Source organism: Sorex araneus, chromosome 7 (genome assembly GCF_027595985.1).
Source record: "Sorex araneus isolate mSorAra2 chromosome 7, mSorAra2.pri, whole genome shotgun sequence".
Classification (NCBI taxonomy): domain Eukaryota; kingdom Metazoa; phylum Chordata; class Mammalia; order Eulipotyphla; family Soricidae; genus Sorex; species Sorex araneus.
In genome coordinates this window covers 13,067,105-13,084,933 of record NC_073308.1, presented here as the reverse complement: position 1 = coordinate 13,084,933, position 17,829 = coordinate 13,067,105, and the positions used below count along the sequence as shown (strand labels likewise).

Here is a 17,829-nt window from a genome sequence, read left to right as displayed (position 1 = left end):
GGAAAGAGTGTAAGAGGCCCCCTGTGTGCTCTAGAACATGGCACTGCTGGGGATTTCCCCCCACAGCGATGGCCCCACCCCCACCCCATTTCTGCAGCACCTCCCCAAAGCCAAAGCTCACTTCTGGGTGACGGCTTTCAGGAGGGGCCAGAAGGCAGGCTGCGGCAAGGGCTTCCATTGGGCACGCTTCTTCCTTTTGTCTCCCTCCTCGGTGAGGATGTGCTTGGTGTGCAGACCATGGATGAACATGGCCTCCACGGCACTGTACACGGTGTTGGCGTCGGCATCCTTACTCGTCACCACCATGTCCCAGGACACGTACTGCTTCTGCAAGGCCTTCATGGAGCCCACAAGCCCCTTCTTGATGACCTGGAGGGCGGCGCAGACAAACACCAGGTTGGTGGCACCCCTCGGAATGCCACTCTGTCCTCCACCATACACGGGATGGGGCACACCCACACCAACGCTTTGTCCTGCTGAACTACCGAACTAGCACCACCTGACGCTAGAGGCACAGAAAGAAAATTCACACATACACACCACTCAGAGGAAGCCGCTGTTTGTTAGGTTTTTTATGCAATAACATTTGCGTATGTACTTATTTGGATACGGGGTGGCGGAGGCGGATTTCCGGAGGCCCAAGGGCCCCTCTAGTGATTCTCAGTAGCTGGCATGGCAGTTCAGTGTGAGGGCCTAAGGGTCTGTGCTACCTGTACTGCGCAGTGCTGGGCATTAGCTGGGTCAACCCCAGATTCTGGGGGCCACCAGAGCCATGCCCACTGATGCTGGGAGGCCAGGTGGTGCTAGGGATGAAACCTAGGTCAGGTGCACACTACGAGTGTGCCCTAACTGCTATACTCTGTTCTGGTCCCAAGTAGCAATTAAAAAGTTTTTCAAGGGCCAGGGAGCTATGCAACAGGAGGGGCATAAGCTTCACTGCAGGAGGCTTGGGCCCAACTGAGCACCACCAGGAGTAGGCCCCAACACCCTCCCGCCACACCCAGCCAGGAATAGCCCTTGAGCACCACCTGTGTGGCCCCACCAAAAATTACCCAACAAAATGTTTTTTATGCTTCCTTTTACCAAAGCTTCCAGAAAAGTTGCTGCCAGGATGACTTCAGCACATGTAGTAGCACCAGGGTTTGGATTTGTGGCCTCAGCGGCTTGTGGCCTCCTTCAGGCTTTAAGCCACAGGACCACCTACAGCCCCTGGTGTATCTTTTTCTTAACAGAGTCTATTCCTGCTATGCATCCCTGGGTGGGCCTGAGAATGTTTGGGGGATGCAGTGACTGGGCTCAAAATCAGGGCCTTGAAGACAAGAGCTGGCCCTCCCGCTCCCCCTTCCCGCTGCCGTCTGCATCCCCGGAATTTCTGAAGCCACTCCCTGCCCGCCCTGCGCACCCCGTCTCCCGAACCGGCTTGTAACTGCGCACGTCCTTCAGGTACGAGGACCATCCCTCGGCCACGCCCTCCCGCTCCCCCTTCCCGCTGCCGTCTGCGTCCCCCGAATTTCTGAAGCCACTCCCTGCCCGCCCTGCGCACCCTGTCTCCCGAACCGGCTTGTAACTGCACACGTCCTTCAGGTACGAGGACCATCCCTCGGCCACGCCCTCCCGTCCCCCCCATCAACAGGAAGACACTGGGTCGTGGCCTGTGCCTTAGTGGGCGTGGTCTCAAAGTGGGCGTGGCCTATTTTCAGAGCCGCCAACGCTAACGCAGCCGCAGTTATTCTTTCCTTCCTCAGCTCAATCGGTACCGTGCATTCCTTTGAAAATTCACTTTTGCGATCTCAAACACTTACGCAAAATAGCCAGTAGCTTAGGCTGACAGTATATAAGCTATCAGGGAATAAGGGAAGTTTAGCACAATCGGAGCCCCTTCTTTCCACAAAAAGGAAGAGGAATAAATAATTACAAGGTTCCAACTCTATACTTCCATGACAATATGAAGAAGCAGCGAAAATCCCCTCCGCGAAGAGAGGGGGAAGAAAAGATACCAGAAACCTCAACAGATAAACAATTCAGAGAGGAAATCTGGAGGAAATCTGGAGGAGAGTCGACCTACTCCAAGCAAGTATGGAACAGACATCCAATAAATTAAGGGAGGAGATGAATGAAGCGCTGGAACGGTCTACCAAGAAAATACAGGAAGAAATGAGAGCAGAAATGAGAGCAGAAATTTCAAACCTTCGAACGGAAGTCTCACAAATAAAGCAATCGGTAGATGAAATAAAAATCTCACTAGATGCCCTCAACAGTAGAATGACTACAGCTGAAGACAGAATCAGTGATCTGGAAGATGAGCTGCAGAAAGCTTATAGACAACAACAAATAATGGCGAAAGACCTCAAAATGGCTATAGAGCGAATCAGAGCCCTGGGGGATGACTTCAAGAGGAACAACATAAGAATCATTGGAGTACCAGAACCGCAGGGAAGCAACCCCAATGAAAAAAACACAGTCAAAGATATCATTGCTAAGAAATTCCCAGAGCTGGACAAGGCAGGCATCCAGATACAAGGAGTCTGAAGAGTACCAGCAAAAAGAGACCCGAATAAAAAGACCCCAAGGCATATCATAGTCAGAATGACGGATACCATGGATAGAGACACAATTCTGCAAGCAGCAAGGTCAAGGAAGGAAATCACATACAAAGGAGCACCCCTCAGATTTACGGCCGATCTGTCAGAAGAAACCCTCCGAGCCCGAAGACAATGGTGGGACATAGTGAAAAAACTCAACGAAATGAATGCCTCACCAAGAATACTTTATTCGGCTAAACTCTCACTCAAACTCGAAGGAACCATACACTACTTCTCGGATAAACAACAGCTCAGGTCCTTCATAGACTCAAAACCAATCTTGAAAGAAGGTATAAAGGGGCTACTGTAAGACAAGGAGGAGCCCTATAAGAACAACAAATCCCACAGAAAGATGACACAAAACCACATCACAATAATCTCTCTCAATGTCAATGGCCTAAATGCACCTATCAAGAGACACAGAGTGGCTAAATGGATCCGGAAATTAAACCCAACATTCTGTTGCCTGCAAGAAACACACCTGAACAAACAGAGTAAACATAGACTCAAAGTCAAAGGATGGAAAACAATCCTCCAAGCAAACAACCCCCTTAAAAAAGCTGGAGTGGCCATCCTGGTATCCGACAACATAGATTTCAGGATGAAAAAGATCAAAAGGGACAGCGAAGGTCATTTTCTGTTTATCAAGGGATATGTACAACAGGAAGAAATCACACTCTTAAACGTATATGCTCCTAACGAACGACCGGCTAAATATTTAAAAAAACTCCTAACAGACTTCAAAGAGGACATCACTAACAGCACAATTGTAGTCGGAGACTTCAATACGGCCTTATCGCCTCTAGATAGATCCACAAGAACAAAACTCAACAAGGAAACACTGACTCTGAATGAAGAAATTGAAGAGAGAGGCCTAATAGACCTATACAGGGCCTTACACCCCCAAAAGAAAGAATACACATTCTTTTCCAGTGCACATGGAACATTTTCAAAAATAGACCATGTACTGGGCCCCAGAACATACCTCAATAGAATCGGAAAAATAGAAATTGTATCAACCATCTTTTCAGACCACGATGCGCTGAAGATAGAAGCTAACCACTCACAAACACGGAAAATCAAATCAAACACCTGGAAATTAAACAATTCCATGTTGAACAATGAGTGGGTCAGGAAGGAAATCAAGGAAGAAATCAAAAGATACTTAGAAACAAATGAGAATGAAGACACGAGCTACCAAAACCTATGGGACGCAGCTAAAGCCGTGTTAAGGGGTAAATTTATAGCTCTCCAAGCATTCCTCAGGAAGGAAGAAAGGACCCACATAGATAGCTTGACTTCACGACTCAAGACCTTAGAAAAGGACCAGAAAAAGGACCCCAAACCAGATCGAAGGAAAGAAATAATAAAAATTAGAGCAGAAATTAATGACATCGAAACCAAAAAAACAATCAGAAAGATCAATGAAACAAAGAGTTGGTTCTTTGAGAAAATAAATAAGATTGATAAACCGCTAGCAAGACTCACAAAGAAAGAAAGAGAGAAAACTCTAATAAATCGAATCAGAAATGAAAAGGGGGACATCATAACAGAAACCAGTGAGATTCAAAAGATCATTAGAGACTACTTTGAAGGTCTTTACGCCACAAAAAAGGAGAACCTAAAAGAAATGGATGGATTCCTTGATTCCTACAATCTCCCAACACTGAAGAAAGAAGACCTGGAATACCTGAATAGATCCATCAATGTTAAGGAAATTGAAACGGTAATCAAAAACCTCCCCAAAAACAAAAGCCCAGGCCCAGATGGTTTCACTGGCGAATTCTTCCAAACATTTAAAGAAGACCTATTGCCTGTTTTCCTCAAACTTTTCCAGGAAATTGAAAAAACAGGAACTCTCCCAAACAGTTTCTATGAAGCACATATCTCCCTAATACCAAAAGCAAACAAAGACACCACTAAGAAAGAAAATTACAGACCAATTTCCCTGATGAACACCGATGCGAAGATCCTCAACAAAATACTAGCAAATAGGATCCAACAACTCATCAAAAAGATCATACATCACGACCAAGTGGGATTCATCCCAGGGATGCAAGGATGGTTTAACATTCGGAAATCAATCAACATAATCCAGCATATCAACAAAAGTAAAGACAAAAACCATATGATCATATCAATAGATGCAGAGAAAGCATTTGACAAGATCCAACATCCTTTCATGATGAAAACCCTCGCCAAAATGGGGTTTGGAGGAACTTTCCTCAAGATAGTCGAAGCCATCTATCACAAGCGTACGGCAAGCATTATCCTCAACGGGGAAAAACTAAGGGCCTTTCCTCTGAGATTGGGCACAAGACAAGGATGCCCACTCTCACCACTCCTCTTCAATATAGTACTGGAAGTACTTGCGATAGCTATTAGACAAGAAAAAGAGATTAAGGGCATCCAGATAGGAAAGGAAGAAATCAAACTCTCACTATTTGCAGACGACATGATACTATATCTAGAGAAGCCTAAAACCTCTACTAAGAAACTCTTAGAAACAATACACTTATACAGTAAAGTTGCAGGCTACAAAATCAATACCCAAAAATCCATGGCCTTCATATATGCAAACAATGAGGCAGAGGAAAGGGACATGAAAAAAGCAATCCCATTCACAATCGTGCCCCAGAAAATCAAGTACCTCGGAATCAGCTTAACCAAGGAAGTAAAAGACCTTTACAAAGAAAACTACAAAACGCTACTCCATGAAATCAAAGAGGACATGAGGAAATGGAAACATATACCCTGCTCGTGGATAGGGAGAATCAATGTTGTCAAAATGGCAATACTCCCTAAAGCATTATACAGATTCAATGCGATCCCTATAAGTATACCCTTGACATTCTTCAAAGAAATGGATCAAGCAATCCTAAAATTCATATGGAATAACAAACGTCCAAGGATAGCTAAAACAATTCTTGGGAAAAAGATGATGGGAGGCATCACCCTCCCCAACCTCAATCTTTACTACAAAGCAGTAACAATTAAAACAGCATGGTACTGGAACAAAGCCAGAGCCGTAGACCAATGGAACAGGGTGGAATATCCCTACACACAACCCCAAATGTATTATCATCTAATCTTTGATAAGGGAGCAAGAGATGTGAAGTGGAGCAAAGAAAGCCTCTTTAACAAATGGTGCTGGCACAACTGGACAACCACATGCAAAAAAAATGGGTTTAGACCTTGACCTGACACCATGCACAAACGTCAGATCAAAATGGATTAAAGACCTCGACATTAGACCACAAACCATAAGGTACATTGAAGACAAGGTCGGCAAAACCCTCCACGATATTGAAGATAAACGTATCTTCAAAGGTGACACGGAACTAAGTAATCTAGTAAAAACAGAGATCAACAAATGGGACTACATTAAACTAAAAAGCTTCTGCACCGCAAGAGATACAGTGACCAGAATCCAAAGACTATTCACAGAATGGGAAAGGATATTTACACAATACCCATCAGATAAGGGGTTGATATCAATGGTATATAAAGCACTGGTTGAACTCTACAAGAAGAAAACATCCAACCCCATCAAAAAATGGGGCGAAGAAATGAACAGAAACTTTACCAAGGAAGAAATACGAATGGCCAAAAGGCACATGAAAAAGTGCTCTGCATCACTAATCATCAGAGAGATGCAGATCAAAACAACCATGAGATACCACCTCACACCAAAGAGATTAGCACACATCCAAAAGAACAAAAGCAACCGCTGTTGGAGAGGATGTGGGGAGAAAGGGACCCTTCTTCACTGCTGGTGGGAATGCCGACTGGTTCAGCCCTTCTGGAAAACAATTTGGACGATTCTCAAAAAATTAGATATTGAATTCCCATTTGACCCAGCAATACCACTGCTGGGAATATATCCCAGAGAGGCAAAAAAGTACAATCGAAACAACATCTGCACATGTATGTTCATCGCAGCACTGTTTACAATAGCCAGAATCTGGAAAAAACCCGAATGCCCCAAAACGGATGACTGGTTGAGGAAACTTTGGTACATCTATACAATGGAATACTATGCAGCTGTTAGAAAAAAGGAAGTCAAGAATTTTGTAGTTAAGTGGATGGGCATGAAAAGTTTCATGCTGAGTGAAATGAGTCAGAAAGAGAGAGACAGACATAGAAAGACTGCACTCATCTATGGTATATAGAATATCAGAGTGGGAGACTAATACCCAAGAACTGTAGAAATAAGTACCAGGAGGTTGACCCCATGGCTTCGAGGCTGGCCTCAAGTTCCGGGGAAAGGGCAACTCAGAGAAGCGATCACCAACTACATTGTAGTCGAAGGCCATGTGGGGGAAGGGAGTTGCGGGCTGAATGAGGGCTAGAGACTGAGCACAGCGGCCACTCAACACCTTTATTGCAAACCACAACAGCTAATTAGAGAGAGAGAACAGAAGGGAATGCCCTGCCACAGTGGCAGGGTGGGTTGGGGGGGAGATGGGATTGGGGAGGGTGGGAGGGACGCTGGGTTTACGGGTGGTGGAGAATGGGCACTGGTGAAGGGATGGGTTCCGGAACTTTGTATGAGGGAAGTATAAGCACAAAAGTGTATAAATCTGTAACTGTACCCTCACGGTGATTCGCTAATTAAAAATAAATAAATTATTTATAAAAAAAATAAATAAAATAAAAAAAAAGGGACCACTAAGTCAATAATGATTGGAGAGATTGATTGGGATGGGAGATGTTTGCTGAAAGTAGACTAAAGACAGAACATAAAGGCCTCTTACTATCTGTATTGCAAATCATAACACCCCAAATTAGAGAGTAAGAAGGAATGTATCTGCCACAGAGGTAATGGGTGGGTTGGGGTTGGGGTAGCAGGAGGGACACTGGGAACAATGGTGGTGGAAATGTGCACTGGTGGAGGGATGAGTGCTCGATCATTATATGACTGAAATGTAATCATTAAAGTTTGTAAAGTATCTCATGGTGATCCAATAAAAAATAAATAAAATTTCGTTTAAAAAAGAAAAAAAAAAGACAAGAGCTTGGCCACTGGCCACCTTCTCTATTTCAAAACATGGGCTAAGCCACATGGAACTGGGATTCAGAGGCGGACTCCCTCAGAGGGACTGCTCCGGAGCCTGGGGAATGCCTCTAGGCAGGGCTGAGCTTTCCACCTGATGCAAGACCAAGAATGCAGAGCATCAGTAAGAGGAAAAAGTGCTGCGTTAAGAGCCAGAAAACCAAGGAAAGACAGGCATTTCTTTCTTGGTAATAGTCTAGGGACCAGATCAGTAGTGGAGCAGGGCTGGCCCTTGCCCTGCATGTGGTCCCCTGAGCCCTGCAGGAGTGATTCCTGAGTACAAGACAGGAGTAAGTCCTGAGCACACGCCAGATGTGGCCCCCAAAACAAAAAACTAGAAAGCACTGTATGGCTTTGGAGATTCTCAAAGGGCTGAGCACATGATACCTGGCATATACAGGGCCTGGCAATCAATCCTCTACACCGCATGCAGGAACTCCGGCGCACCGCTAGTGGAGAGCAGCACTGCTGGAGCCTCACTCCCACCCAAGAGGGAGAAAGACGTGAGACTGCAGAGGCCTGAATTTAGTCCGGCTGTGCCTGTCACCAGTTGGGCCACCTAGACACTTCAGGTTCCTGAGTCCCAATTTCTATCAGATGGAAATTAACTTCCTCATCTATAGCACTGAGATTACTACACTGAGGACAAGGCTGGATTTTTTTTTAATTTTTTGTATTTTTAGGTCACACCTGGCAATGCACAGGCATTACTCCTGGTTCTGCAACCAGGAATTACTGCTGGCAGTGCTCATGGGACGATATGGGGTGCTAGGAATCGAACCGGGGTCAGCCATGTGCAAGGCAAATGCCCTACCCACTGTGCTATTGATCCAGCCCCAAGGCTCAATTTCTTTAATGTACTTTTCTGTCCTCTATATTTGGCATAGTTCCTGATACATGGAAGTGCTCAGTGTTTGTTGAAAGAAGAGATTAACTGGGGCAGAGGTGATGGCTCAAGGCCTTTGCATGTGGGGGACATAGGTTTGATCCCCAATACTGCATGAACCCTAAGCACCGCCAGTGTTAGGAGTAGCTCATGAACTTTGAGCACTGCTGAGTGTGGCCTGAAAATCAAGAATAAACAACTTGAAGGAGTGCAGGGAGACAGTTTAAGAAGGTGCCGGCACCATATGGCCCCCTCGGCATGCTGGTCCGATGGTCTGAAATCACCATAATGTTGCCATGGTGGCCTGCTGGCACCTGTGGGCTAAGCATGAAGAGCATCACAAATGGCTCCATGATGCACGAATTAATTTATAAGAGATGTCCATAATTGGAATATCTATAGAAATAGAAAACATCTGCATGGCTGCTGGAGACCCAGAGAAAGGGGAACAGGAGGAACTGCTACTTGCTGCAGTACTTCTTTCAAGGGGGTGAAAATATTCTAAAATTAGATTGTGGCAACAGTGGGTGGCACAGTTGTGTGATTAAATTAAAAACCACTGACCTGTGTATTTCAGATGAGTTCATGTCATGCCATATATGTACTTATTGACTATTTTAACATATTGCCCTGAGAAACGTGTCATTAAATCCTTTATTTTTAACTGGATCTGCTTCTTATTGCTGATGTATAAAAGGTCTTTATATATTCTGGCTATTAGATCCTTTAAAGATTTTGATATTGGACCAGAGACACAGTATGGGGGTTATGGCACTTGCACTTGCCTTCCATCTGGCTGACTCCAATTCTATTTACTCGTACCACATATGGTGCCCCAAACACTGCAAGGAATATTTACTGAGCACAGAGCCAGGAGTAAATGCTGAGCAGTGCTGGTGCCCAATGCTACCCCTCCGCCCCCCATAAATAAAGGATTTTAAAATCTTTATGGAAGTCCAACTTCAAATGTTCTTCCAATGTCAGATAGTATTACTATACTTTATACAAGGTACAAACAGGGGTCAGAGTGATAATACAGTGCATAGTACTTGTCTTACAAGCAGCTGACCTGGGTTTGACATCTGGTACCCTCTATGAGCCTTGAGCCTGCCAGGGGTGATCCCTGAGTGCAAAGCCAGGAGTAAGCTCAGTAAGCCCTGGGCACCACTGGGGGTGGCCCCAAAACAAAACAAACATACAAATGCTTCATGCAGCTCAACTTTTACAGGGTAGGGCAGGAAGAGACGATGAAGGCACATATGCACCAGAAGCCTACTGCCTAAAGACTCAGTCCTTGTCAGGATGCAAAGCCAGCCAGTGGCTCTGCCCTACCTCTGTGACGTCCTGGGAAGGTGGCATAGGGAAGGACCTTCCCAGGAGAAGCAGCCTATGGGCCCGACATCCCAGTGGCCAGGAGGAGAGAAGACACAACTGAAACTCACAGTTCCTTGCCGACAGAAAATTCTCAGAATAACGGAACATCAGCAAGGAGAAAAAGAAAGCTCAGCTTCTCCCAGGAAGACAACGCAGAATTTGGTTTCAGACAATCCAAACATCATTCCACACCCTGCCTCTCCCAGGGAATTCAAGACCCATAGAGTGGCGAGGAGAGCCCAGGCCCACAGCCACCAACAGGTCCCCTTGCAAGGGGGAAAGAAGGAGCTGAGTGCAAACACCATAGTTGGAAAAATCAGGAAACGCTGTAAATGTCCAAAGACGGTAACTGCCCCAGTGACCACCCACATGGGTGACTAGGATGTAGGTTCTGACCCATGGTGCCCAGAGCCATCAAGAAGCCCCAGGGCAGCAGGCTCACTGGAAATCTTTCAGGGGACCTCCCTGAGCCCCCACGGCACTGATATTTCCCTTTGATCCCCAGTCATATGCTCTAAAGGAGGAAGGAGACTCCGGGAACCGCTGCTGCTCAACTATCCCTTGGCCAGGCCTCCCCTCCCACGTGATGTCCATTCCTTTCCATGTAGTTGAAAGCCTTGTGGCGGCTCTCCCACATCTCTCATCTCATCCTGTTGGCCCTGGCCACCTTACTGGCATGGCCACCTGGAGGTCCAGTCCATTCTCCAACACTAAGAGCATTTCTACCCTGCCTACAGCTCTACAAGGACCACATGACACCCAGGGAGACAGAGGGTGGTCATATGAATAAGGTTGAGGCTCTGGTCAGGGTTCTGGTCCATGCCCTCCCTCCCCCCGCAACTCCCTACAGCAAGGAGCAGGTCACCATATTCTCCAAATGATAGCTGCAAGGCCTTTCACCCCATGTGAAACAAAAACGAGCAGAAGACAGCACTTCTGGTTCAGTGCATCCCTGAGCCACAGACAGAAACAGAGGCTCTCTCTGGGTTTTGTTCTTTTTGAATTCTTTTGTTTTCAGGTCACACCTGGATGTGCTCAGGGCTTACTCCTGGCTCTGTGTTGAGATCACTCCTGGTTGGCTTTAGGGGATCACAGGCGGTGCTGGGTTGAGTCTTGTTGAATGTGAGCCAAAAGGCCTGACCCCTACCCATGGTACAGTAGCCTCTAGAGCACTGTTGGGTGTGGTGAAAACAATAAAACAGACAAGAGAAAAGAAAGTGAGTGAGAGAGCAGAGGGTCCACAGAAGATGCCGTGGCTGAGGATGCAAACAACCTGTAGGGACCAGAAGCAGGGGCTCATGGTCCATGGGCCCAGCAACCGTTCACACCCCCAGCTGCAAGGACAGGCATGTGTCTGCAGACTCGGCAGTGAAGAGAACAAGTGCTCGGGGCCAGAGAGAGGCTCCACATGCCAAGTGGCTTCACATGCAGGAGTGACGGGATCCTTCGTCAGCACCGCAGGGGTGACAGTGCTCCCATACTTCCGCACAGACTGTGGGAGTATGGGGTAGTCCCTGAGCACTGTCAGGGATGTCACCAAGCCTCACGGGGGGGGGGGGAGAGAGAGAGAGAGAGAGAGAGAGAGAGAGAGAGAGAGAGAGAGAGAGAGAGAGAGAGGGAGGGAGGGAGGGAGGGAGGGAGGGAGGGAGGGAGGGAGGGAGAGGTACAGGTGACACCGCTTGACAGGAAGGGTGGGGAGGGCTCTCCTGCTGACACCGGCCTCCTGGGCCTGCCTGCTTCAACAGTATGAGGCAACACCACTGCTCGAATCTCAATTTGCTACGAGCCAGCAGCTACAAAAACTAGTATGCTGTGGTAGACCCACTCTGCGGGGTCTCCGGGTGTGGGTGGAGCAGCTCCCACTTTGGGCACCAGAACATCAGGAAAGGGTGGTATCTCTGGTCAGCATTCCCCCTGGAGGTTGGGCCCAGCCTCTCTGGTTCCCAGATCTTGGGCTCCGATTCCTTCCAGCCACACTGGAGGCTCACCCCACCAGCCCTGTTCTTGAATCCCAAAGAGGCTCTCAGCCAGTCACAAGGCCAGGTGCCAGAAGGCTCCAACTGCCACCATCTGAATGACAGCCTGAGCCCCATGCAGCTCACTCGTTCACTGATAATCAAAGAGTATTCACTGGATAGACAGAGCGGGTTATCAGCGGGCACGAGCGCATGGTCAAGTAACATCGGTGAACTGGAGCAAACTCCTCTGAGAGGCCAGAGCAGGGCCAGACAAACCATCACTGCAAACAGAGTGTCAGGAACACCAGCAAACACAGCACAGAGCAAGCAGACAGCAGCCCTGGGCGATTCCCCACACAGGCCTGAGACGCTGGGACTCAGGAACCAAATGAGAGCCAGAGTGATGATATAGTGGGGAGGGCGCTTGCCTTACACAGGGCCAAACTGGCTTCGATCCCCAGCACCCTCTATAGTCCCCTGAGTCCTGCCTCAAGTGATCCCTGAGCACAAAGCCAGGAGTAAGCCCTGGGCACTGCTGAATGTGGCCCAAAATAACTGGAACAAAATAAAAGAGCTAAAGGAACAAAGCAGAGTCCCATGAAACATGGGGTTGAAGAGAGAAAAGGGAGACCACGGTGCTTGGCAGAAAGATGGTCTGTCCTTTCAGAAGCCCAAGTCACACAACTCTCCATGGGCAACCGATTCACCCTGTACAATGCTCCAAGCTTCTCTGAACGTATTCTCTAAACTCAGTGTTCACAACTCTGAGACAGAACAGTGGTTGTCCACTTTCACAGAGAAAACTGAGGTTCAGTAGGAATGGGCCCAGAGAAGGCACAAAACTCTCTGGTCTCCTCACCCCAACCCTACGCTTCTCACCAAACCACTGTCACGGGTATTTAAATCAAAGCATTAAAGGCAACTTATTAATGAGACTTTTAGGAGATAGGCAGATGCTCCATTTGGTTAGAGAAGACCTAAACTCACGGAGAACCCACACTGCTGAAGGGGCAGCGGCTCCAGTCAGCTCCCAAGTCCCAGCATACAGCTAGGAAGGAACTGCCCTAGGTTGTTTGGGTTTTCAGTTTTCATTTTCCCCTTTATATTCTTTTGCCTTCTCTATACACTTCCAATTTTACTTGTCCAATTTCCATCTTCATTCTCCCCCCACCTACCCTGCTCAGATCAAAGAACAAAAAGAGAACAATGGCTTAGAAGAGGCTTACATTGAAAGAAGAAACTCATGGGCTGACTTACCTGCCTTGAAAACACTTCATCCAGGAGTAAACAGCAATCTGTGCTCCTGAGAGACTTCTCAGCCATCCCTGCCGGCCAGCTCTCTGGGGCCTGACCCCAGTCCTGTACTGGGCCGCGTGGAACAATAGACTGACTCTCAGCCATGCAGCGGTGGTGCCACCTGATGAATCATGCTCACAGCTGGGGAAGCACAGCAAAGTTTGCTGTTGGAAGAAGCATGACGAGGTTATCTTCTGACTCAGAAGGGCAGCTGACTTTTCAGCCACAAGTGCTCAATGAGTAAATGGCGCCTTCTTGATTTGAGCCAAGCTGGATTTCTGGACAAGTGTCTTGTGACGGGCAGAATGTGGGGTGAGAGAGAGGCCGGGAGAGAGAGGGGGGGGGGAAAGTGTATGTGTGTGGAGAGGGAGAGGGAGAGAGGGAGAGAGAGAAATAGAGAGAGAATGAGAATTGAATCTTTGAAGGAACCAAGTGTAGAGAGAGAAACTTCCACCATATGATTCCCAGACTAAGCTCGGAATGCAGGAGGCAAAGACAGGGAGTCTGGGGGACACCGGGTGAAGATGTTCTTTCCTTCCATCCAGCCAAGAACACCCTTTTTCCCTCACACTCTCCTCTCATGTTCCCTAGGACTCTGAATGAAAACAGGAACTTCCCCGCCCCACAAATTTATCCACCAGTGCACCTCCAGGGCCCGAACAGTGCGTGGGTGGCACACACTAGAACCCAGAAAACACTTGCTGAATGAAGTGATGAATAACTTAAAAACAAGGGCAAGTCACAGATGGCTCATGGTGGAGAACAGGCCTTGCCCACAGAACAGGGGTTTGATCCCCAGCACCACACAAACCAACAGAGGCCTGGGGCAGGTGTCTCCAGTCACCGAGAAAGGGAAGTGAAGAGGAGAGCTCCTCCCATTAAACTTAGCTGCAGAAGGTGAAAACCAGTCCGATTTCTGGCACCTTAAGCAGGGGGATCCTGGAGGCACGTGAAGGAGTCTCAAAGGAATGAGACTCGGAGAAGCGGCACAGAGACTATGGGTTCTCCTTAGGGTCCTTATCAACAGCCGTGAAATAACCAAGTCTGCTGCCCGGTCAAGAGAATGTGGAGGGAATGTGCACCCACTGTGCATGGGGCAAGTGTGTGTGCTGCTCTGAGGTCACAGTCCGTAGGTTCAGGAGTCCCAAATGGTCAAAACTCAATGACCTGGCACCTGCAGAAAGAAGAAACAAACTCGACAGGCCCTGTGCCCACCCTGGCAGTAGCCTCCCCAGGACCCACTTCCCCACTCCCGTAACTACAACACTCATTGCCAAATGCTCCCCGGGTGGTTGTTGGGGCTGACCAGCAAACAGCTCTGGCTGGGGGAGCACAGGGTGAGGAGCCTTAACATGTGCCAGGACACAGCATTCTGTGACACCGTGGCATTCTCTACTCCCCCAGGCCAGCACTGTGGATGGAAGGGCTGGGTCCTGCAGCTACGGTGGAGTGAGTGACTGAGGCACCAGCACTCACCTTCAGGGACTTGGCTGCTGCCTACCAGGCAGGTGGCCAGCACAGGGAGTCCAACACCAGTGCCGGACACACAAACCCCAGGACAGCCCAGGGGGACAGAAGGTGTTGGTGTACAACATCCCATAATCTCAGGCCTAGCTAGTCTTGGACGTTGAAATTGTTTTTCTATTACTGTTACTTTAATTGACTATGCTTCCGGCTATATATCAACAGTATTAACTGACTTTGATATTGTTTCCATTGACTAAGTTAATTTGCATATCCTGCCTATGTGGCTGAATATCATTGGCTAGAACATCAAGCTAGTTAATAAAAGAGGACTGAACAGGCTGCTCTCAAGCAAGCCACAGAGCAACTCCCAGAAAACGTATTTCTTTCGCATGCATATTTTAAATGCCTCAGACTGTCTAACCAAACCTTACTGCAAACATATGTTGTAACATAAGGCGAGGAGAAACTCTGGCACCCAACAAGGGCGGCCCCCGTGCTAGCTGACCACTGGAGCCTCTCAGGGGCCAGTCGAGCCAGCCCCCTTAACTGCCAGGTTGTCCCTCAAGCTAGCTGACCACCGGACTCCCTCGGGGGCAAGTCTAGCCGCCACCTAACTGCCAGGTACTGCTCAAGCGTCTATATTTGGCTGCTGTGGGACAGTGAGGGGGGTTGGCAGAGGGCTCTGAACTTTCTCAGACCGCATGGGGACTGGGTCAAGGGGCGATGGGTGCTGAGCTGAGCCCTCGAGCAGAGGTGCAAGGACCTTGCTGGGTTTGTCATGAGACGGATGAGGAAGCGGAGATGGGGGGGGGGGGGGCGTGACGGGCAGGGAGGACAGGAGAGTGAGGCGCTGAGCTCAGGCACATTTAAGGGCTGGGTCCAGGTTGTCATGAAAGCGCTGGGCTCCACGGGCCACTCACCTTGGCTGTGCTGGTAAACGTGGGGGCCAGCGGAGGTGGAGGGGGGGCTTGGAGGAGGGGACCTTGGATTTTGGCTTTTTTGGGGTAGACACCCGACAGTGCTCAGGGCTCAGCCCTACGTTCCGCACTCAGGAATCCCATACGCGATGCCGCAGGGATGGAACCCGGGTCCCGGGGCAGGCCTCGGGGTGCACTGCAGGGAGCTGAGGGAAACTGGGCTAAGGGAGCCGAACCCGCGAGGGGCAGAGCGGCGAGGGTGGTCCCCAGGGTCGCGGGGTGAGATGTGCCTGGCGGGGCGGCGGCGGGCCGGGGTCGGGCTCGCGGGCTCGCGGGCTCGGGTGGGGAAGGGGCTGGCAGATGCCGGGCTCGGGGCGGGCGCCCGGGGGGCTCCGCGGGGGCTGTCCCGCCGCCGCTTAGCTTTCCCCCGCCCCCCGCTCGCCCCCTCAGTCGTCACTCACCACAGGGAGCCGGAAGGCGCTGACCGGCGCTCAGGATAGCCGCAGCCCCCCCGCTTCGCCCCCAAATGTGGTGGCGGCCTCCCAGCCCCAGACAACAAAAAGCGGCGCCTGTGGCGAGGACACTAGCCTGGGGTCTGGACGTACGGCCACGCCCTCACGCGACGGCCCAATCGCGGAGCCCCGACGAGATCAGGGGGCGGGGCCAGCGGGTAGGCGGTTCACCCCAGATCCTTGAGGAGGCTGCGGACCTGCCCCACCCCCAAGTAGGGCTTGTCAGCTGCCTGAGGTGTCCCATTGGGACTAGATCCTACTGGCTACCTTCCCTTGCCTGGCCACCTTCTGCATAAGGATGGGGCCGTCCTGGCTTCCGTGAGTGAAGCTTGCTCACTTGTGAAGCCGCCCGTCTTTGCTTTCCCAGGGTGTTGGCGCTGGGGACCAACAGAACTCAATCACTCTCCTGCCCAGGGGGCTCTCAGGAAAACGTGTCTTCCCCACTCCTTATACCCGGAGCGCGCCCTGAGCGCCCCCCGCGATATTTCACAGTCAACTGCTTGGCATCTGTCCCAAAGACCCAAGTCATTTGCACCCTTTGTAGTACTATTCACAATAGCCAAAATCTAGAACAGACCCAAATGTCCAAGAATAGAGGGCTGGTTAAAGAAACTGTCTTTAAAGGTACATCTACAGAATGGAATACTGCTCAACTCTAAGAAAAGATGAGCTCCTGAACAGCCATGATTCCAGAGGCACAGAAACCAATCCCAGAACCCAGCAGTTTATGGCAAAAAATGCTTTTGGACTCTGAACTAAGCTTCGGCCCTGTGCTGCCCTGGGAGGGGAATGGTGTTTGTCCCTCTGCCTTTCTTCCTCGTTGGTGGCGTGGTGACTGCCATTTTTAAGAGTCTATTGCACAGAGAGGTACGAGCTTGCAGTGACGGGGCGCTGGGAACTCTCGGGATGTGGGGAAGCAGAACCAGCACTGCTCTCTGCCCTGAGGAGACCCCCAGTGGTGGCCATGAATGAATGGCTCCTCAGCTCCTGAACAGCCATGATCCCAGAGGCACACAAACCAATCTCAGAACACAGTAGCTTCTGGCAGAAATCCCTCTGGACTTAATTATTAAAATACCAGAAATCCAAAATCATGTGGCCATCATATGCTCTTCATTATCAGCAATAGGAAACAAATGATCTAATGATGCCTTTTCGGCAGGTCTAGTAGTTGAGGGAAAACTCCAAATAATAATAGTGGGTCTTCTGTCGAAAAATTGAATGTAATGAAAGTAAAGAGAGAGTAAAGTGAAAATCATCTGCCACACAGGCAAGGTGGGGGGTAGGGGATATACTGGGGTTCTTGTGGTAGAACATGTGAACTGGTGAAGGGATGGGTGTTTGATCATTGTATGACATACTAAAACCTGAAAGCTTTGTAACTTTCAATAAAAGTTACAGATAAAATTAAATAAAAAAGATTCAATTAAAAAAAGAAAATGAAAGAAAAGATGATAGCAAGTAATCTGCTGCTATGTGGATAGATTTGGAGAGTATCAGGAGAGATGAAGTTAATCAGGAGGAGAGACCCAGAATAACCTCCCTGACATATAATAAAAATACGAATAAATCATTAGTACAGTGGACCCCTTTTTTTCGAGGTGGGGAGTGGAGATCTCCCTCAGGTCTGTGGTTGGGAAACAGTCACTCCAGGCAGTGCTTCAGGGACCATGCGGTGCTGCGATCGAACCCCAGCCTCCAGCATGCAAACCCTGTGCTCAGCCAGTGAAGGCAATCTCTGCAGCCTGTGTGACCTTTGATGGCAGCCCCAACTTATCCTT

The 17,829-nt window shown here is 49.0% G+C and overlaps 1 protein-coding gene across 3 annotated transcripts in view; it reads right to left on the bottom strand.

Annotated features, from left to right (window-relative positions):
* The window catches only part of LOC129406611 (pleckstrin homology domain-containing family M member 1-like), a 42,287-nt gene extending 26,160 nt beyond the window's left edge, over positions 1-16,127 (bottom strand). For 2 of the 3 annotated variants that reach the window (XR_008631107.1, XR_008631106.1), the window contains exons 1-4: positions 15,998-16,125; positions 14,076-14,326; positions 13,114-13,442; positions 122-369 (exon numbers count right to left, since the gene is read on the bottom strand). Coding sequence is in view for 1 of the 3 variants with exons in the window: in XM_055144961.1 (XP_055000936.1) it covers positions 122-369; positions 13,114-13,257 (392 nt within the window). In the remaining 2 variants the exon portion in view is untranslated. Of the gene's footprint in view, positions 1-121; positions 370-13,113; positions 13,443-14,075; positions 14,327-15,997 lie in introns of all 3 variants that reach the window. The other variant, XM_055144961.1, reaches the window with a different exon arrangement.
* Positions 16,128-17,829: the final 1,702 nt, after the last annotated feature.